The sequence below is a fragment of the Zootoca vivipara genome, chromosome 2 (assembly GCF_963506605.1).
Source record: "Zootoca vivipara chromosome 2, rZooViv1.1, whole genome shotgun sequence".
NCBI classification, from domain to species: domain Eukaryota; kingdom Metazoa; phylum Chordata; class Lepidosauria; order Squamata; family Lacertidae; genus Zootoca; species Zootoca vivipara.
The window spans coordinates 103,460,738-103,482,818 of NC_083277.1; the positions used below are offsets into that span (position 1 = coordinate 103,460,738).

The 22,081-nt window shown below is 43.1% G+C and overlaps 1 protein-coding gene across 1 annotated transcript in view; it reads left to right on the forward strand.

Moving 5' to 3' along the window:
- The window catches only part of CACNG1 (calcium voltage-gated channel auxiliary subunit gamma 1), a 32,135-nt gene extending 10,519 nt beyond the window's left edge, over positions 1-21,616 (forward strand). Inside the window, exons 2-4 of the mRNA XM_035104015.2 lie at positions 13,748-13,822; positions 19,215-19,352; positions 20,822-21,616. Coding sequence (XP_034959906.1) covers positions 13,748-13,822; positions 19,215-19,352; positions 20,822-21,048 — 440 coding nt within the window. The 3' untranslated portion in view covers positions 21,049-21,616. The remainder of the gene's footprint in view (positions 1-13,747; positions 13,823-19,214; positions 19,353-20,821) is intronic.
- Positions 21,617-22,081: the final 465 nt, after the last annotated feature.

Genomic DNA, 22,081 nt, shown 5'->3' on the forward strand with positions numbered 1-22,081 from the left:
CAAGATGGCGATTTGGATCGCTGCCAACACATGCTGATCTTTGCCCGGGCTGGGAGTCTGAAAGGGAGGGAGAGGAAGAACGGGAGTGAGGAGACGTGACAATAAGCACAACTGAGAGGCTGGAAGGCGGTAACAACGGCCAGCGAACAGCGCCTAATTAACAAACAGGAGATTATCAGGCAGCCGGTTGCCAGGCAACGTGCTTTGCTGGTTGCAGTGGACGCGATCTGAAGGCAAGCTTAAGCAGACTCTGAATGCGCTCCCTCCCCCAGTCTCTCCTAGCCTCCCCTAATCGCATTTTACGACTTTTCAGCTGGCTAAAACATTAAAGATGATCCACTAAAAGCCAGGAAGGGGACTCCCACAAGAGGAAAGCAGGACTTGGTCGCGGTACAGCGAGACTGAAATCAATCAGAGTATGCCTTTAAAAAAATATAAGGATCAACAAGGGAATTCAGCAACGATGGCTGGGAACCAACAAAGAAGACAGTCATTGTCAAACCCTAATGGCAATGACGCTCTAGCAGATATAAAGGAATTAATAACGGAGATGAATAAATCTCTAAATGAAAAACTGGACTCTGTAGAATCTAACCTAGAATCTAAGATAGAAGGGAATTCCAAAATGATTGTAGAATTGACGGGCCAAATGAAAGAACTGGCTGGTAAAAACAAGGAGCTAGACAAAGCAGTTAAGGATCTGGGAGCTAAGATGGTGAAACAAGATGAGGCAATAAAGAAAATTACCTTAGAGAATAAAGAAATAAAAGCAGCAAAAGGGAAAGAAGATGAAGAGAAACAAAAAATGAAAAAAATGCAAGAGGACCTAGCGGATCAGATCGCCCTTCTTGAAATGAAACAAAGAGAGCTGGTTCTACGGATGCGCGGAGTTCCGGAGATGGCGAATGAACAGATAGATGAAAAAATAATTAAAGGTCTGGCGAATTGGTTACAGGTTAAAGAAGAAGATCTGGCTTTGGATGTGGATAAAATCTACAGAGTTCGTTTGGACAGAGCAAAAAACATTAAAGGGCCTGGAGATTGCATGCTGTTCCTGAATTCTCTGTTTTTGAAGGATAAGATTCTGCAAAAGAAAAAACATGAGAACTTAACAATTGAAGGAAAATCGATAGCTATATTTAAAGAAATTCCGAGAAGGTTTAGACTCAAAAGACAGGCATATAAGAATGTGACCGAGGCCCTGACTAAGCATGGGATTTGGTTTGTTTGGGAGTTTCCTGAGGGGCTCACTTTTGAATTTAAAGGAAGAAAGAAGACTTTCAGAACGGCGGAAGAAGCAGAAAAATTCTGTACCAGAAATAAAAAAGAATTGTTTAGAGAGGAGGAGGGAAAGAAAGACGAATTAGAATAATTGTTGAATGTACATATTGATCAAGCAATATCTGAGGGTTGGGGGTCCTTTCTTCTCTTAAGTAGAAACAAAACAGCCATAGAAATTTGATTGATAGTGTGTTCCTCTCTTCCTGTAACTTGTGGTGGTTTAGACGGAACCTAATGCGATTTATGCCTCTACCACCTCCTCTTTGATGGTTAAATTCATTTTTGAAGTTGGTATTTAGAAATCAAGTCCGGGATAATTTAATAAAGTTATGGATTTTAATATTATTTCATGGAACATCAATGGTTTAAATGATAAATGTAAACGTAATAAGATTGAACGCTTATTGAAGAAAAATTCATGGAATATTATTGGTTTACAGGAAACGCATATTTCCCAGAAACATGAAAGATTATTGCTTAATAATAGATTGGGGGCGGAGTTTATCTCATCGAATAAGAAAAAAAAAGGAGGGGTGGTCATTTATGTTAAGTCAAGCATTAAATCTGAAAAATTATTCCAGGATGATGAGGGAAGGATGGTAGGGGTGCGCTTATATTTGCCAGAGGGGAATGTAGTAGTGATTAACATCTACGCCCCCAATGGATGTAAGAAAGAATTCTTTAAAAAATTGGGAGAGAAAATGGGGGAACACATAATTGATGAGGAAATAATTCTATTTGGAGACTTCAATGGGGTAATACAACCAGAATTGGATAGATCAAAAAATGGAAAGAAAGGAAGAGGGAGATTACCGGAGGTTTTTCTAAATTTATCACGGAATTATGAATTAGTTGATATTTGGCGAAGAGATAATCCAAAAGAGGAAAATTTTACATATTACTCAGAGGCTAAAAAAGCAGCATCGAGAATTGATATGATCTGGTTAACACCCGGTATATTACAGAGGGTAGAAAAAAGTGAAATCCTGCCAAAATCTATTACTGATCATAATCCAATAATGACCCAAATTAGAGGATCAAAGAGGAGATTTAACAGATGGAGGATGGATGAGAAAATATTGAATGATGAAGTATTTGTAAAAAAAGTGAAGGAGCTTTTAAAGGAATTTTATAGAAATAACATCTCAGAAGGGGTAGAGCTTACAACGACATGGGAGGCGGGTAAGGCTTTCGTACGGGGTCTGTATATCCAACAAAAGAGCAGAGTAAAAAGAGAAAAAGAAAAAAACCTGGAGAAAATTAAGGAGGAAATTAAGGAGAAAGAAAAGGAGCTAGCAAGAAACCCCAGGGATGAGGAAGTGGGATTGAGAATAAAAATCCTACAAAAGGAGATATCAGCTATAGTAGGCCAGGAGATAGAAAATAAAATTAGATGGGCTAGACAAAAAACATTTGAATGGGGAGGCAAGGCAGGGAAGCTTTTAGCCTGGAAATTAAGGAAAGCACAAAAGGAGAGGCTGATTACAGGAATAATGGATAAGGGTAGAATATTAACCAAAGGAGAGGATATCCAAAAATCCCTTACTCTCTTTTACCAAAAATTATATGAAAAAAGGGAAATAAATGAAGGAGAATTAGAAAAGTTTTTTGCTAAAAGAAAGAGGAGAAAGATAAGTGAAGAGGAAAATGATATGCTCAATAAACAAGTATCAATGCAAGAAATTTATGATTCCATCAGAAGATTAAAATTGGGAAAATCACCCGGGACAGATGGTTTATCTAGTTTACATTATAAAGTTTTTAAAGACGAATTGGGAAGTGCTTATCAAAAATTAGTAAATGGCATTATGGAGGGAGGGGCTGTTCCACGATCTTGGCAAGAAGCTTATATTACATTAATTCCGAAGGACAATGAAGAAATCAAACAACCAGGAAATTTTAGACCAATTTCACTCCTCAACGTTGACTACAAAATATTTGCAGACATTTTAGCTAATAGGTTAAAGAAGATATTAAATAGAATCATAGGTCAGAGTCAACAGGGGTTTCTTCCAGGAAGGAAGATGGCGAGAAATATAAGGATCCTTTTAGATTTAATAGAATACCTAGATTGGACACCAGGTAAAAAAGCGGCCTTCGTATTTTTGGATATAGAAAAAGCGTTTGATTCGTTGGTGTGGACATTCATGAAAAAATCATTAATGGAATTCGGCTTTAAAGGGAAATTCATGAAGGGGATTAATTCAATTTATAATAGACAATTTGCAAAACTAATTCTAAATGGGGATGTGATGGATGAATTCGAGTTATACAAGGGGACGAGGCAGGGGTGTCCTCTCTCTCCATTATTATTCATTTTGGCTTTGGAACCCTTATTAATCGAAATTAAGGAGCTATGAAGAAATTAAGGGAATCCAAGTAAGAGACAAAATATATAAAATCAACGCTTTTGCTGATGATATGTTAGTTCTAGTGGAAGACCCAGAGGAATCCATGGGCAATTTGAAAAGAACATTGGGAACATTTGTAAAAATTTCGGGACTCAAAATTAATGAGAAGAAAACTAAGGTAATAGTGAAAAATATAATGAGGAAAGATATTATAAAAATGAGAAGCATAACAAATTGGGAAGTAGTGAAGAGAATTAAATATTTAGGTATTGAAATTAGTGGTAAAAATATAGATCTTTTCGAAAATAATTACGGGAAAGTATGGAAAGAGATAAGAAAGGAAATGGAAAGATGGAATGATTTAAATTTGACCCTTTCAGGCAGAATGGCCGCAATCAAGATGGTTGTTCTACCTAAGATATTGTTTTTATTTCAAATGCTTCCCATTGTGTGGAAGAAAGAGGTATTTGAAAATTGGAAAAAGGACCTGTGCAAATTCATCTGGGGGGGTAAGAAAGCAAGGATTCAGTATAAGCTACTTACCGACGTTAAAGAAAGAGGAGGTTGGGGGGTCCCGGACCTTAGAATTTATCATGCCTCTGCATGTCTTTGTTGGCTCAAGGAATGGCTGTTATTGGAGGACGAAGAGATCTTAGTGTTAGAAGGATTTAGAAATATTACCGGGTGGCATACCTATTTATTACAAGAGGAGAGAGGGGGGTACAAACAATTCTCAGATCATATATTCAAAAAAACAATTCTTAAAACCTGGTTAGAAGTCAAAGATTTAATTGAGCCAAAAACACCTTGGTGGGCCTCCCCCCTAGAAATGACGGCAATGGGGGGAAGATGCAAGAAGGGAACATGGCTTACTTACCAAGATGTAATAGTCAAAGAAAACGAGGAGTTAAAATTGAAACCTTATGATCAGATCAAAACTAGTTGTTCCAGCTGGTTTCATTATGTGCAAATGCAAAGCCTATTTAAAAAGCATAAGGAGACAGGTTTTTCGGAAGGGAAGTCGAAGGTCCAAGAATTAATAATTGAAAATGATTCCAAAATGTTATCCAAAATTTACAGATATCTCTTAGAATGGGAGTTAAAAGATGAGGCGATAAAAAGTACTATGATTAAATGGGCCCAAGACCTGGGAAGGCCAATATATAAAGTCCAATGGGACAGATTATGCAAAAAAACATTAAGATTTACGGCCTGTACCGGGATAAAGGAGAACATGATGAAGATGTTATATAGGTGGCACCTGACTCCGGAAAAATTAGGCAAAATTTATAAAAGAGAAGACAGAAACTGCTGGAAATGCAAAAATAAGGTAGGAGACTATTTACATTGTTGGTGGAGGTGCGAAGGGATATCTAAATTTTGGGGGGAGGTGTACGAGGAATTGAAAAAGATGCTGAAATTTACGTTTAAGAAAAACCCAGAATATTTTTTGCTAAGTTTAATTCCTGAAAACTTTCCAGAGGATAGGGAGAGCATTTTTCTTTATGCGTGCGCAGCAGCTAGGCTGTTGATAGGACAAAAATGGAAAAAAGCAGAGGTTCCTACATTACAAGATTGGCAGATTAAATTAATTGATTTTATGAGTATGGATAGAATGACCGCAGCAATTAGGAATAAACCGAAACAATTAGTAAGTAAGAAATGGGAACTTGTAGAGGATTATTTTAAGAAAAAGGACATTAAAACGGAGCTAAGGATCTGTTTACTTTGAAGTAGCGCGGAGAAAATTAGAGGAAGTGATGTGGAGGGAAGAAATATATTATAGGTTTGAATTGTGAAATGACTGTGAATGATTAAGAACGCAAGAAATTGGAGTATAGTATAGCTAAGCGGTGTGGGCAAGTTGGGAAGTTAATTTTAGTTAATAATAAACAGAGATAAGAATGCAAATGTAATAATTTTTTTGTGTAAAGTTATGTATTTGGGAAATGTTTTATTTTATGTTGTATTCGATTTTTAAATGTTATAATAAAGTATTTTTTTAAACCAAAAAAAAAAAAAAAAGAAGATAACATGTCATGATGCTTTGCTTAGTCTGATAACTAAACGCTATTCATCATAATCATCATCAAATTATTATGGTCAACAGACCAGAAATAAAATACTTTATCAAGTAAGCCCTCTTAAGCAAAGGAAATGGATTACCGATTTGTGCCATTAAATCCACAATATAATTTTTATTTTATTTTTTGCACTTAGGTATATCGATTTGTTTGCATGCCATCTTTCCTAAAAACACAGGAGATTTTAACCGCACATTAGGCAACTGAATTTCACTTCCTTTGTGTGTGAATTGGCTTTCAAAATGGCTATGCTATTTTAAGTAGCTAAGCAAAGCGTTGCGAAAGTAATGTCATGATAATCAGTCATGATTTCTACAGGCGCGAGCTGAAATCCAAATGGCTGTTTTCAGTGCTATCCTAGGCATGTCTACTCACCGAGTCCCATGGAGCTTACTCCCAAGAAAAGCAACAGAGGATCACAGCCTTAAGCTCACACAAGGTCCTTTGCTCAAATGCGTTGGAATTTCACCAGCAGCACTCGCAATACACACTTTTGAAACTCCACTCCATTTCAGAAGGTTATACAAGACAGAAGTACTGTTCTTGGGGGACAGAGGGCTGGTCTGTTGTGGAGGACTCCCTGGTCCTGAATAGGGTAACTGTGCCCCTGAAGGACCAGGTGCACAGCCTGGGAGTAATTTTGGACTCACACCTGTCCATGGAGGCGCAGGTCAGTTCAGTGTCCAGGGCAACTGTCTACCAGCTCCATCTGGTACCCAGGCTATCTCGCCAGAGTGGTGCATGCTCTAGTTATCTCCCACTTGGACTACTGCAACGCGCTCTACGTGGGGCTACCTTTGAAGGTGACTCGGAAACTGCAATTAATCTAGAATGCGGCAGCTAGACTGGTGACTGAGAGTGGCATCTGAGACCATATAACACTGGTCCTGAGAGACCTGCATAGGCTCCCAGTACGTTTCCAAGCACAATTCAAAGTGTTGGTGCTGACCTTTAAAGCCCTAAACGGCCTTGGTCCTGTGTACCTGAAGGAGCATCTCCAACCCCCATCGTTCTGCCTGGACACTGAGGTCCAACTCCGAGGGCCTTCTGGCGGTTCCCTCACTGCGAGAAGTGCGGTTACAAGGAACCAGGCAGAGGGTCTTCTCGGTAGTGGTGCCTGCCCTGTGGAACGCCCTACGATCAGATGTCAAGGCAATAAGCAACTATCTTACTTTTTGAAGACATCTTAAGGCAGCCCTGTTTAGGGAAGTTTTTAAATGTTTAATACTGAATTGTGGTTTTAATATTTTGTTGGAAGCCGCTCAGAGTGGCTGGGGAAACCCAGCCAGATGGGTGGGTTATTATTATTATTATTATTATTATTATTATTAATTATTATTAATAATAATAATAAATTATTATTATTATTATTATTATTATTATTATTATTATTATTTAGGTATAGGGAAATAAATGCAGCCTAAGAAAAACAATATCATCCTTATTGTTTGACAGAACTAGGAGCATAGGAAACCAGAACATTAATCCATCTAGCTTAGCACTGTCTGCACTGACCAGCAGCAGCTCTCCAAAAGCTGCAGCACGACCTGGAGATGCCAGAGATTGAACTTGTTAAGTACGGTATGTGCTCCACCACTAAGCCCTAGACATACTGTAAATAGTTGGATCCTGGTCATTTTACACACATAACACACCCAAATCAAATATTTTCACTTGTCTATAGCCACAGTCTCATCGTATTTTACCTTTGTGTGTGAAGAATTGGTGCTGCTTCTTACCAGCGCAAAAGGCGTGTCGCCTCCCTTGTTGTAATTGGAAAAGACGATCGAGAAGGGCAACTGTCTAAACCGAAGCAGAATGCTTTGTATTAAGAAATTAAAACCACACGTCTGTTTTGCAAACAGTACTGCTTATTCAGTTACCATAAATCCACCAAAGTACAGAAGATTAAATGTTGTGCTAAAGAACAGCATGGTCTCTAAACCATAATCATTGCACCCACACGAGCAGTAATGCACATGGTATAGTGCCATCTTGCACTGAATAATTTCCATGTTCTTCCATATTAGCAATTAATTACAGTGCTTAAAATGCCATTGCTCCATAAGCTAGCTGTGACTACTCCTGAATAACGACCTTCCACATGCTTGTCTTTCAAAAGTCTTTATTAGTGCACATTATTTACAGTGTAGTGAGCGGTCGGTTTCATGTCTCCTCATTCCGAATCAGAATCCGGCACTGCTCCCATCCGCGATTTGGACCAACATAAAAGCCTCGGGACAGTGAATCTCCTCCCCTTTCTCCTCAATTCCGGAGTCGGGGGGGGGGGGAGGAGGATCTGCGTTCTGCCTGGTTCCTCTCCTCTCTTTCCCTCTCCCTCTCTTCCTGCCTGTGGAGCAGGGGCTCTTGGATGTTGCCAGAGGTCTGGCACTCCCTTTCCGTCTCCTGACTTTCCTCATCCGTCCCTTCGCTTTCATGACTGCTTGGAGATGGGCTGCTTCTGATGAGGGGGGGCTGTTCCCTATAAGCCCTTCTCCTTACACTAGCTGAAAGAGTATTTCCAATTTAAGACACCCAAGAGGATCTATTCAAATCACTTTGAGTTGCCTGAAACAGATGTTGCTCTCTCCTCTCGCAACTTTGCTCTTACAGTCACACAACAACCACTGTTGCCCTAGTCTGACTGATGGATGCCTAGAACCCCAAACTGGCACAATACTGTCCCATGGTGGAGGAGCACCAATGCACTCATGAGGGATGATGTAAAGGTAAAGGACCTCAGGATGGTTAAGTCCAGTCAAAGGCGATTATGGGGTTGTGGCGCTCATCTCGCTTTCAGGCCAAGGGAGCTGGCATTTGTCCACCAGCATGACTAAACCACTTCTGGTGCAACAGAAGTGCCAGAGTGCACAGAAACGTCATTTACCTTCCTGCCACAGTGGCACCTATTTATCTACTTGCACTGGTGTGCTTTCGAACTGCTAGGTTGGCAGGAGCTTGAAAAGAGCAATGGGAGTTCACCCCATCGTGGGGATTCAAACCGCCGACCTTCTGATCGGCAAGCCCAAGAGGCTCAGTGGTTTAGACCACAGCACCACCCACATCCCATGAGGAATGATGTACCAATAGTGCTCAGGAAAGCCTGGCACTCAAAGGCTCTGCAAGGTGATTAGAGTATGTTAAGCCATCATGTAGAAAAGCGAGGGAGGAGGGGAGAAAAATATCCATCCACACATGCCTTTTGGTGCAGTTAAAGGAAATGGGACCCCTGACCTTCAGGTCCAGTCGCGGACAGCTCTGGGATTGCAGCGCTCATCTCACTTTACTGGCCAAGGGAGCCGGCATTTTGTCTGCAGACAGCTTCCAGGTCATGTGGCCAGCATGACTAAGCTGCTTCTGGTGAACCAGAGCAGCACACGAAAACACTGTTTACCTTCCCGCTGGAGCGGTACCTATTTATCTACTTTCACTTTGACGTGCTTTGGAACTGCTAGGTTGGCAAGAGCAGGGACTGAACAATGGGAGCTCGCCCCATCACGGGGATTCGAACCGCCAACCTTCTGATCGGCAAGCCCTAGGCTCTGTGGTTTAGACCACAGCGCCACCCACGTGCAGTTAGTGGCCACTAAATCTAGAGCTGCCCGGCCTACAAGTAGGCATGGAAGGAGCAGTCAGTTTCAGATCTCTCAGTTTCTGATTTTTCTAATCTTAAATTCTCCACATTTCTGCAGCAATTTGCATTAAAAGGGAATCTCATTAAAATTCCTCAGCATGTGTCCAAATAAACATATTTTTGTATGCAGTTCTGACTAATGTACACCTTTTTTGCAATTTCCCCATATATGATACAGTTTTGTATGTTATTTTGACTATTATATCAATTTTTATGCACACTCCCCCCCCCCCAATATACGCACTTCTGTAAACATTGTTTGGTCAGAGAACTGCATCACAAAATTTGGTTAAGTTTCAAAGGCTGTCTGGGTTTCAGTTCTCATATGGTTTCAGAAAGAGCAAATTTGACAATTACCTTTAAATGCAAACTGAATTGAATTTCCCACCCACCTCCATCCCTACCTGCAAGCAAGAAATCCTGGACAATAATCCAAAGGACACCTGTTTGCTGTAAGCTTCATGCATTATTGCAGTGGAAATAAAAGACAGAAAACATGGTAATGCCACCTGTAGCCACTTTCTATATAATAAAGATGTTACAGAGAACCTGCCTTATTTGTTGCAGCTGTGTGCAAATAAGTCATTGGCCCATTAACAAACAAAATTTCTTATTTAAAAAGTGATAGAGCCGTTGCTGAAAAGCTTTTCTCCTTTGCCTCCATGATAGCAAGCATGCACTGCAAATGTTTAGCTGTCCGTGCAGTGGATTTTTATTATAAGGGAAAAATTAGTTTCTGAATTTAATTAGATGCGGAAGTTTTATTTCATTTGTTATGGCACAAGCACTGAACAAATAAAACTGCTACTATGTTTTAAGAAGCACAGCATGACAGAACACACACTCCACAAATCATGGGAACACAGAAACTTCCCATCCCTGTTCTTCTTGCAATTTAGGCACAGAAGGAACCACTTCTCATTGTGTAACCACAGTGTAACCCTACCTACTCCACAGCAAATTTCCTAGGCAGGTATACTACATTATTCTCTGCTATGCATTCCACGAATTAGGACCATAGCTGCCAAGTTATCCCCTTTTTTAAGGGATTTTCCCTTATGCTGAATAGGCTTCCTCGCGAGAAAAGGGAAAACTTGGCAGCTATGATTAGGACAAATACCAGTAAAAACACATACCGGTACTTTAAATATTTAAACACAATTAAAGAAAGAAAAGAACACTTCACACACACTCAGAAGACAACAACCAGTTAGTTGCTACCTGAAAAAGGGTTTTCCCTGCTGGTGAAACGAAAGCAGATAGTGGGGGCAGCCCAGTTTCCCATGGAAGGGTGGGAGCAGTTTGGGAGCAGCCACCAAGAAGGCCCTTTCTCAAATCCTCACCAAACATGCCTGCGAAGGTGGCATGATCAAGAGAAAGGCCTCTGCAGAAGACCTCAGAGGCCAGGCAGGCTCTTATAAGGAGATATGTTTCTTCAGAACGTTCGGCTACAATTTATCGGTTTTAAGACTCTGCCTTCCTCTTTAGCCCTATCTTTGTTGGAGGGGAAAGTGCTTAGAAATTGGATTAATTCTTGGTGGTTTATGAGGATTTGGTTTGGGGGCTTGCTAAGCTTGGGGATGAGGTGTGTGATTCCTCAGGCTCAGGACAGGTGAGGTTACATGCCTCGTCAAGCCCAGAAGGTATAACAGACCTACGCGTACTGGCCAGGCCTGCATGTCCTGCGTCCTGACTAGGCCTCTGCATCTTGGCCAGGCCTCTGCATCCTGGCCTGAACACTGGCGTCCTGGCCCAGATGACTGTGTTCTGGCCAGGATACAGGACTTGAAGATGGGCTAAAAACAGAATGTAGCTCCACAACTGTGAGAAAGGCAGTTTCTTGTTGCAGAAGCAGATTGTTACACCCAGTGCCAGATTAAGCTAAATAAGCTATAGCTTAGGGCCCCACTCTCTTGGGGGCCTCCAAAAAAATTTAAAGGGAAAAAAATTGGATGTACATTTCCAAAATATAAGATAAAAAACAAATGAAATAGCAACAGTGTTTTGTGTTGTGTAGGCTCCTATGATGCAAGTAATCAAAATGTAAGTAAACAAAGAAACAGCGACAATTTGTTGTTGACAACAGACAGCTGGACATATAAAGGGCCCCATTACCTTCTGTAGCTTAGGGCCTCATCAAACCTAAAACCAGCCCTGGTTACACCAAGGTATGAGAAACTGAATTTCTCTCTTCTATGCAGGGCCCCAGCCTCTTTCTGCCACTTTATACATTTCCATCTTCTCTAGAGCAGGAAGAAAAGAAAGCAATAAATGAAGACCCACCAGCAGTCAAAGCCCAAAGCTTTCATTATACAAAAAGCAGCTCCCGTGTTCAAAGGCCTGTTTCTTGGCCTTTCCTAAAAGCTTTGCCAACTCCTTTAACTGATTGTGGGTTCTATCGAATTAAGTCACTTCTGTGCACACAATAGACCTTTCTCTCAACACACACAAACCCCAAATTTGCTCAGGGGTTTCCTGCAACCCTCTGGGGCCAGTTGGGGGCAGTGTAGGGGGCACACAGAGGTCGAACAACAACAACTTCATTAGATCCAATCTATTATGTCTGTTAAAATTGTAATCACAGTTTTACAAGTTCGTACTTGCCCACAGACTTCCCCAAAAGGCCTTAAATGAGTTAGTGTGTACTTAGCTGTGTCATCTGTAAAACAGGACCAATGCTCTGCACTGGAGGACTTTTTCAAAGATTAAGGACAGCGAGGCCTCAAAATATTATTAAAATATTTATACTTTGTACCATGGCCTCTCAAGCAATATATCATAAGGTTACATCTACAATACTATTGAATATTTGTCACTTCCCTAAGATCTAGAGGTGGTGCTGCCCAGATATGGATTGCTTTGGAAGGAGAGATCTCTTGAGGATTACGGCATTTTGTAACATATAGGGAAATGTTAAAGGTTTAATGCTTAGTTATGTTTTTGTATATGTTGGAAGCCGTCCAGAGTGGCTGGGTGGGGGTACAAAATAATAATAATAATAATAATAATAATAATAATAATAATAATAATAATAATAGTTGTTGTTGTTGTTGTTGTTGTTGTTGTTGTTTACTTACATATATACCAGTAGAGCATAACTGGAGGCAAGTGGCATACGTACTTCTAGCTGATGATAGCAGACCAGCTTCCCCACATCAGATCCCTAGAAGGAGACAAGCTTCTTCTAAAAGCTCTCCCCCTTTCAAGATTCTGCAGTTCTCCACAGATATATTAAACTCCCAAGGCTGCAGGAAGGATGAGTAACCTTCCACAAACAGTTCTCACATTCCAGGGCAATCTTTCAACCCTTAGCTTCTGCTGAGGAAATACCGACCACTCATTCATCCCAAACCTTTAACTGAAATTTTCCAAAGGTATGGTTGGCACGGTTTGGCCAACATTTTCCTGTTATATTAGTACCAGCCACCTGTTGCTTGCTGTGCAGTCTTGTGATCTTGCACAAAAGGAGCAAAAAAATTCAGAAAAGGTAACATAGTTGTTTGCTATGCAACCATATGTGAACATTTATACTTGGCACTTATAAAGCCTCCAGTTAAATTCTCGTCATCTATCATATCATGTAGAGAAGGTCTAGGAAATATATTTGTTGGAGATCTTAGAGCAGTGGTCCTGTTAGTTAGGGATGAGGATGAGAGTTGGAGTCCAAAAATAGCTGGAGACCCAAGTTTGGGAAACACGGTCTTAGAGCATGGGTAGCCAAAGTAGTGGCCTTCAAGTGCTGCTGGACTACAACTCCCATAATCCCTCACCATTAGCCCTGTTGGCTGAGGCTGATGGGACTTGGAGTCCAAAAAATCTTGATGGGCATCATGCTGCATAAAACCTGTGTTGCAAGTCAAAGTAGGTGGGGAAGTACTTAGTGAAGTAGCTTGCCTCATTTAAAGGCCACAAAGCGTGTTATTTAAATCCCTTGACTGCTTCAACAGACCCTCCAAGTGTCCCTGTTTTCCAGGGACAGTCCCAGATTTACAGAAGCCGTCCCAGTTTCTGATTTGATCCCAGAATGTCCCACTTTTCCTCAAGACGTCCCTATTTTCATTAGAGAAATGTTGGAGGGTATGCGCCCCCCAACCACAGGAGACAACTATACAACCTTTAGAAGACCTCTGAAGGCTTCCTATAGGGAAGTTTTTAATGTTTAATATTTTATTATGTTTTTACATATGTTGGAAGCCACCCAGAGTGGTTGTAGCAACCTAGTCAGATGGGTGGTGTACAAATAATAAAATTATTGTGGTGGTGGTGGTGGTGGAACAGGACATCCCTATTTTCATCGAAGAAATGTTGGAGGGTATGCTTCAGCATTCAAGTGGAATAAAAAAATGTGCAAAAAAATGTGCCTTTATCCATTTGCCTTTTCTTTTGTTTCCCTCCAGAACGCAACTGTTCCTATTTCACACACTTTGTCTCAGGAGAGAGCTCAGAGATTTTTGAAGTGTCAACACAAAGAGGTAAGGAAAAACCGGTAAGGAGGAGTTCTCACTACAATATGCCTCACACAATGAAAATGTCCAAATCAGGAGGCATGGAATGTGACTCCTCCTAACAACGTAAAGACAACATGGGCAGCAATGGGAGGCTTTCCAGGGATACGATTGGATGACACAGTTCTATTGGGTTATTGAAAACTAGTGGTTTTCAGCCCGTTCAATAACGGGCGCTAGAATCCTGGGGTTCGGAGAAGCGCTTGCGCAGCGCTTCTCCGAACCCTGGGACCTGTCCTTGCTGTCGGCGGCAGGGGGACAGGAACGGAGGAGGAGAAAGCGCTGCTTTTTCCTTCTCCGTTCCTCTCCCGCAGCCGCCGACAGGAAGCAGATATCCCAGGGTTCGGAGAAGCGCTTGCGCAGCGCTTCTCCGAACCCTGGGACCCGTCCTTGCTGTCGGCGGCAGGGGGACAGGAACGGAGGAGGAGAAAGCGCTGCTTTCTCCTCCTCCGTTCCTCTCCCGCAGCCGCCGACAGGAAGCAGACATCCCAGGGTTCGGAGAAGCGCTTGCGCAGCGCTTCTCCGAACCCTGGGACCCGTCCTTGCTGTCGGCGGCAGGGGGACAGGAACGGAGGAGGAGAAAGCGCTGCTTTCTCCTTCTCCGTTCCTCTCCCGCAGCCGCCGACAGGAAGCAGACATCCCAGGGTTCGGAGAAGCGCTTGCGCAGCGCTTCTCCGAACCCTGGGACCCGTCCTTGCTGTCGGCGGCAGGGGGACAGGAACGGAGGAGGAGAAAGCGCTGCTTTCTCCTCCTCCGTTCCTCTCCCGCAGCCGCCGACAGGAAGCAGACATCCCAGGGTTCGGAGAAGCGCTTGCGCAGCGCTTCTCCGAACCCTGGGACCCGTCCTTGCTGTCGGCGGCAGGGGGACAGGAACGGAGGAGGAGAAAGCGCTGCTTTCTCCTCCTCCGTTCCTCTCCCGCAGCCGCCGACAGGAAGAAGACATCCCAGGGTTCGGAGAAGCGCTTGCGCAGCGCTTCTCCGAACCCTGGGACCTGTCATTGCTGTCGGCGGCAGGGGGACAGGAACGGAGGAGGAGAAAGCGCTGCTTTCTCCTTCTCCGTTCCTCTCCCGCAGCCGCCGACAGGAAGCAGACATCCCAGGGTTCGGAGAAGCGCTTGCGCAGCGCTTCTCCGAACCCTGGGACCCGTCCTTGCTGTCGGCGGCAGGGGGACAGGAACGGAGGAGGAGAAAGCGGCGCTTTCTCCTCCTTCCTTCCTCTCCCCCAGCCGCCGACAGGAAGGACGCGCGCACTCTTCCCCCCCCCCCCGCCTCCTCCAACCGCCGCTCCGGCGGGAGCGGCGGTTGGAGGAGGCAGAGTGGGGGGAGAGTGCGCGCGCGCAGTCTCTGCTGTCCAATCCCTGTATCCCTGGGGCACATGCGCAGTGACCCAGGGACACACGGGACATCTGGACGCAGGGACAACATGGACATTATTATATAGGATTAATATGGTGTAGCTACATAAAGGTTTAAGCTGCAATCTTATGCATGCTTACGTGGGAGCAAGCCCTATCGACTCAATGTGGCTTCCTCTTGAGTCAACCTGCATAGGATTGTGCTGCTAACTGGACTATCTGGAGCTGGGGACATTCTTCATTCTTATTTCATTCTTAATACTAATAGAAAGCCTTTCCCCCTTCTATACCTGTGTTCTTACTACACCACGTATTTTAACTTATGGCTATAGTGTTTAGCTATCCTACTGCTGTTATTTTGCATTTTTAATGTCTTTTCTTGCAATAAAATTGTTTTTAAAAAATTAAAAATGTTCCTCTTCTTTCTATCAGCACCCAATATAGCTCAGTCTTGAGAATGGGGAAGGAACCCTCCACAGTTTGTTGATGGGGATCAATCTTTTGACCTTCATTGTCCTTTTCAGTAGTAATGCTTTATGGCATCATTACTGCTAAATTCAAGTACTTTTACTATGGCTGCGTGATCAAAACTGCCTTAATTATACATATGGGTAACTTTTATTATGTTTCAGAATAACAAAATTTTAGAGTGGTATTCTTCTCTTTTTATCTTTTATCTTATCAGATCTATTATCTCTTTTCAGGTCTCTTATCTCTCACCAGATCTCCTACCTCTTATCAGATCTCTTATCTGTGCTTCTTCCACCACACCAGCCCAATATCTTATTTCTTAATTCTTCAATACTATATATGTTAGCATGAGGCAAGCAAAAAGCTGTTTGCAATTTTTATACAAATCACTGTTTTAAACCCCATGAAAGGTGGTGGTTGTTGTTGCAGCTGCTGCTGCTGCTGATAGTAATAATAATCTTAATAATTACTATAATAATAATAATAATCTGAAGAGTTTCCTTCAGCCTTTATGCTTTAAATCATAAACATTCTATGTATAAAAGTCTGGATTTCTGCACACATTTATTAGCTGTTTGCACACTATTACAGGCATCTATTTGATCTCAAAAACACGTCTATCCCATCATTATTCACTTCAGAGGAAATCCTCAGAGTGCACTGCTAAAAAAGATTTTTAAAAAGTGCACGAACCTTCTCAAATTCATTTTTCAAAGATGTTCAAAAGCATTTTAAATGTATGTCAGCCTATCCCAAGTGGAATCAACCTGCATCAGGGCCAAACTAGATATGATGGCAGCAGTTTAAACTGGGGGGTTGTGGAAGAGAAATGTGCTCAGTTCACATTTTATTCACATTACCTTATTTGCCCACCTCAAGCCAACGCACGAAACAAAACACAGTTGTCCTGTTGTCAGGCCTTGGGGAAACGGCTTCCTCCCTCCCTTTGGCCATGGACGAGAAGAACAAAGCAAAAATAGTCTCCTACCAGTTAAAGAGATTTTAATGTTCACCTACTTGACAACCACGCTGTGGTTAACCACGCTGTGGTTAAACCACTGAGCCTAGGGCTTGCTGATCAGAAGGTCGGCGGTTCGAATCCCTGTGACGGGGTGAGCTCCCGTTGCTTGGTCCCAGCTCCTGCCAACCTAGCAGTTCGAAAGCACGTCAAAATGCAAGTAGATAAATAGGAACTGCTACAGCGGGAAGGTAAACGGCGTTTCCATGTGCTGCTCTGGTTTGCCAGAAGCGGCTTTGTCATGCTGGCCACATGACCTGGAAGCTATACGCCGGCTCCCTCGGCCAATAATGCGAGATGAGCACGCAACCCCAGAGTCGGTCACGACTGGACCTAATGGTCAGGGGTCCCTTTACCTTTACCTTTACTTGACAAAAATACATCTTAAAATGTATGTTAGGGGAAGGTATTCACAAAAATGCATATATCTAGTGAAAACGATGTACAAAATGTGTTATATTGGGGAAACCTTGTTTGCAAAACTATGTGCATATTTACAGGATAACATATATGTGCAAAATTAGGAAAATGATGTGGGGGCAAACTGAACTTTTAGGGAAATGAGTAACTGACATGGACAAATTTGCTTGTAGCTTATTTGAGACACTGAAGGGCTGCCCAGGTAAGGGGGCTCCAGATGCAATTGCAAAAGTGGTTGCCAAGTGGGGAGGGCATAAACTGCCAAAGGTCTGCCTCCCTCAGCTTCTGCAGCTTGCCTCCTGCAGCTCCTCTCCCTTGGTGCTTTTCTCCAGACATGGGTGACTTCCAGTCCCAGAGTTCCTCTCAAGCCCTTCAGGAGAAAACAGGGGCTGTAAACTGCAGGAAGATGGGTGGGTTCTGTACCTTTCACTGGGGTGCCATTTTTGCTGTTAAAATCAGACATCAGAAAACAATGGATTAAAGTGAAACATGTTTGCCATTTTGCAAAAATCAGTGCACTTATATTGGAGCCAATTAGCAAGAAAATAACCTTCAAGATTTCTCCTAGAAGAACAAACAGGGAGTGGGGCATTGCAACACTTAAAAACAACAAAGAAGGCAGATATCAGCCACTGTAATATTAATGCATGGCTGTGCATGTTAAATATTAAATATATCTGCAAACTAATGCAATGTGTAAACAAACCTCTGAATTATTAAATTAACATACCCATCCTTTCCTTGCTCAGACATTGGCTTGTTTGTTTGGCTCCATAACATACAACATACTTAACTTAGTTATGCAGTGCAAGAGTGCTGACCTGAAGCCTTGCCTCAAAGAAAACAGAGCTGTGAGATCGGAAGGAAATGTCCCAATCATAGCTGTCAACCCTCCCGTTTTTCGCGGGAAACCCCCGTATTTAAATCCATTTCCCGCTGTTATCCCGAATTGCAAAATACCCCGTAAATCCCCCGGATTTATAAGAAAACAGCTCCTGGCGGCCAGGGAGGCTCCTCAGCTGCGTAAATGTCCTGGCTCCTGGCTGGCTGCTCGCTCACTTGGCTTGCCGAGTGCTTCTGGAAATCGCCTCTGCGCATGCCCGGGCATGCGCATAAGTGATTTCTGGTGCCCAGACATGCGGACACGGGCTGCCCAGCACCGGAAGCCGCTTCTGCGCATGTCTGGACATGCGCAGAACCGATTTCCGGTGCCGCTCTGCCCATGTCTGGGCACTGCACTGGAAATCAAGCAGAGCCAGCACCAGAAGTCGCTTCTGTGCATGTCTGGACATGTGCAGAAGCGATTTCCAGTGCTGCGCCGCTGCTAATCCCTTATTTTCCAATCCGGAAGTTGACAGCTATGGTCCCAATCCTGAGCAATATGAGCTTCTCAAGCTTCAAGGTGCATATAACTCCAGTCCTGGTCCGACTGCACTGCCAATAAGTTTTCCGGCTCAATTCAAAGTGCTGGTTTAGACCTATACAACCTTAAACAGCTCAAGAGGAGGGAGGCCAAGAGGCAGAGATGAATCCGGCTGGGAAGGCGGCATGGGTGTCTCCCCCTACTGTTGTGACAAGCTTCCCTTCCCCGGTCTCCCAGAACCAGGAGAGGGATGCAAAGGGCAGGGGAGAATTTAGATTCGTGCAGACTCAGTCTCAGATTGCTTGGGGAAAACCTGGAGAGGAGGGGACTTAGGCAGCTGTTGGGAGGCAGGGACCTTCAGTCTCAGCAACTGCTTCATTGGGACAAGACCTACCGGAGATAAGTTGCTGTGCTCATTAGGCCTGACACTCCTGTGGAGATCCTGTTTTTGCTAATAAAGAGTTAACTCCAACTTTCTTGGTGTGAATTGCTGCTAGCTTGCTCTTGTCAGATAGACATGAAATGTCAAAACATACACTATCAATTAACGAATGAAATAATAAATGAAATAACAACTGCACAGGAAAGCCTTGGACTGTCATAAGCCTTCACTACCACCACCTATTCTTAATTATTTTGATTTGTTTTAAAGGAATTCTGCAGGACCAATGTGGTTTGAAGAGTTGTCTGGAGAGAGTTATCATCTTTTCCCTCTGTGTTTTGTCTTGACAGAATACAGCATTTCTGCAGCTGCCATTGCCATCTTCAGCGTTGGCTTTTCCATCATCGGAACTATTTGTGTCCTCTTATCCTTCAGGAAAAAGATGGATTATCTCCTAAGGCCAGCTGCTATGTTTTACACCTTTTCAGGTAGATCATCACACAATGGGGTAAATGGATGCAGATTTCATGGTGTGAATCAAATTCAGGGGAAGATGGGGGAGGCAGAATGTTGATAAAGATTCAAAAAACGGAGGGGGGGCAGGCTTGAGTGGCATGCCAAAGAAGGAAACAATTACTTTCACCTGGGAAAGAAACATACTGAGCTAGTTCATTGCTCTTAATTTCCTCTTGGTGTAAGAAAGAGACCACATATTGGGCTCAATTTGTAAAGCTGCCGTGTCATTGCATGTTGGTTCTGCTAAATTACCCAAACTTCTCAGGATATGTTGCGATTGGTCATTCAAGCCTCTTGGTCATGAATTATGTGCCTCTCACTTCTCTGAGCAGCTAAAAGCCACCAAAGTTTGCCTTCTTTCTTGGGAGGAGAGCTTGGTCTCTTTGTAATATTTCACTTATTTGCAAATATAGAGCACAAGGTAGAGACAAGCAGCTTAAGACGTATTACAAGCAGTAAAGCCACTTATCTTCATCAGATCCCCAGAGAGCCACTCCAGCATCCCAAGTTACCTGCCAGCCTCCAGCTAGCTCTCTGTCACTGTCTCTCCTCTCATCTTAAATGACAGTTTCTTGTGTTCCTTTTCTCTCTTGCACAAATGCTCTCTCTCTCTCTCTCTCTCTCTCACACACACACACACACACAGAGAGAGAGAGAGATAGAGAGAGACAGACAGACAGACAGACAGACAGACAGACAGACACTCTCTCTCTCTTCTCTTAGCTCAGTGATGCCAAACCTGGCCCTCCAGCTGTTTTGGGACTACAACTCCCATCATCCCTAGCTAACAGGGCCAGTGGTCAGGGATGAAGGGAACTGTAGTCCCAAAACAGTTGGAGGGCCGAGGTTGGCCATCACTGTCTTAGCTGATGGGCGGGGAACACCTTCCTCGGACCCTGATGCGTCTCTCACACAATTCTCCATTCCTTTAAGGAATTTTTTTTCTGGCTTTCCTAAACCATTCAGCAAGAAATTTTTGCTGGCAATGGCTATGGCCAGGCCAGCCTTCACAGCTTTTGTTGTGTGTGTGTGTGCATGCACGCACGCACACACACACACACACACACACACACGTGGCCTGTGTGCATGAGCACACCCACTCACAAACGCACAAACATGGGGAATAAGGCTACCAAGGGCAAAGGATCACATTGGCTGTATCCTACCAATCAGAGGTAGCATGCCTCAAAATGCCAGGTGCTGGGGAACAGCAGTGAGATGATGCTATTGCCTTTGTGTCTTGCTTACGGCCCGGGCTTCCCATAGGCTTCTCTGTGACAAGCAAGTGGTGCTGGACTGGGCATTTTATTCTATATTCCAGCAATGGTGGGCAATCAGAAAGAAGACGTTGGATTCAGCTAAGCCCAAAACCAATTAAGATCACGACAGCGAAGCCTGTTCATCAGCTGTTTACAGGTTTTCCTTTCTTCCCCCCCTCCAGGCTTGTGCATTATCATATCCGTGGAAGTCATGAGGCAGTCTGTCAAAAGGATGATTGACAGCGATTATACGGTCTGGATAGAATACTACTACTCGTGGTCCTTCGCCTGTGCCTGTGCCTCCTTTGTCCTGCTCTTCATCTGTGGGATTGCTCTGCTACTCATCTCCTTGCCTCGCATGCCCCAGAATCCCTGGGAGTCTTGTATGGATGCAGAGCCAGAGCATTAAGCCACTCCGGGCTCGGATTGCCACTTGAGTAACATCCTATCCCCCTGCTCTGAGCATGCATACGGAAAGGTCAGCTATATATATAGATATTATAAGAGGCCTCCAGGAGACAGTGTAGCATGACTGAAGAATCTTTGGAGAACACTTGCTTGTGGAATTGAAGGGGAGGTTAAATACAAAGCATCGTTCATTTAAAACAAAAAATAAGTGTTAAGATTACTGGCTCCGGAAACATGTACAAATAATTGTTCTCTGCGGCACTATCAGTTTTTAATATGCCCAATGTAGATGAGGAACAGATAGCATTAATCCACTTGAATGGAAATGTGCATTTAAGAGAGTGCTTTTGTCCATATTTTTTTACCCCACCCAGCTTCCATAAAGTATGAGAGGGGCAAGCAAGAAATACAAGGCATATTCTTGCCTGCCTCTGTGAGTAAACCATATTGTCCATCTCTATCACTGGAGGAGGACTTGGTTGGGTAATGACTGTAAATAATGTTACAACTAATTTGTGGAATGTACAACATCATTAAGTGCATAACAATAAAAAAAAGATTTTGGATAATGTCAGGGTGGAAGAGTCTTCCTAACTACACTACAAGCACCTCACTGCTTAATCTCAGTTTTTGCGATTTTATTTGAGCTCAGAGAGACTCAAATCACATTTAAAATTGGTGAAATCACATTTAAAATTGTATTCTCAGCATTCGAGGGCTGCAAGCGATCTCCTCCAAATCTAACTTTTTCTAACAAACTGACCCCATATACTCCGCATCATGCGGTGTAACAAAGCAGAAGATCACCACGTTTCCCCAAGGAAGAGGTGCCACTGAGAAGACAGGGAATAAATGTAAGAGGCACTGAAGAAATGACTCTTTCGACAACAAAAAGAAACACGCTTTTAGGTTGATGTTCCTTGAACATCATCAGAACAAAATGTTCAGGGCATTATTCTTTATTTCAACTCTGAAAATATCTCAAGCCCTGCCTGCCCCCATTTTCAAGGACATAGAACACAAACCCAGTTTTA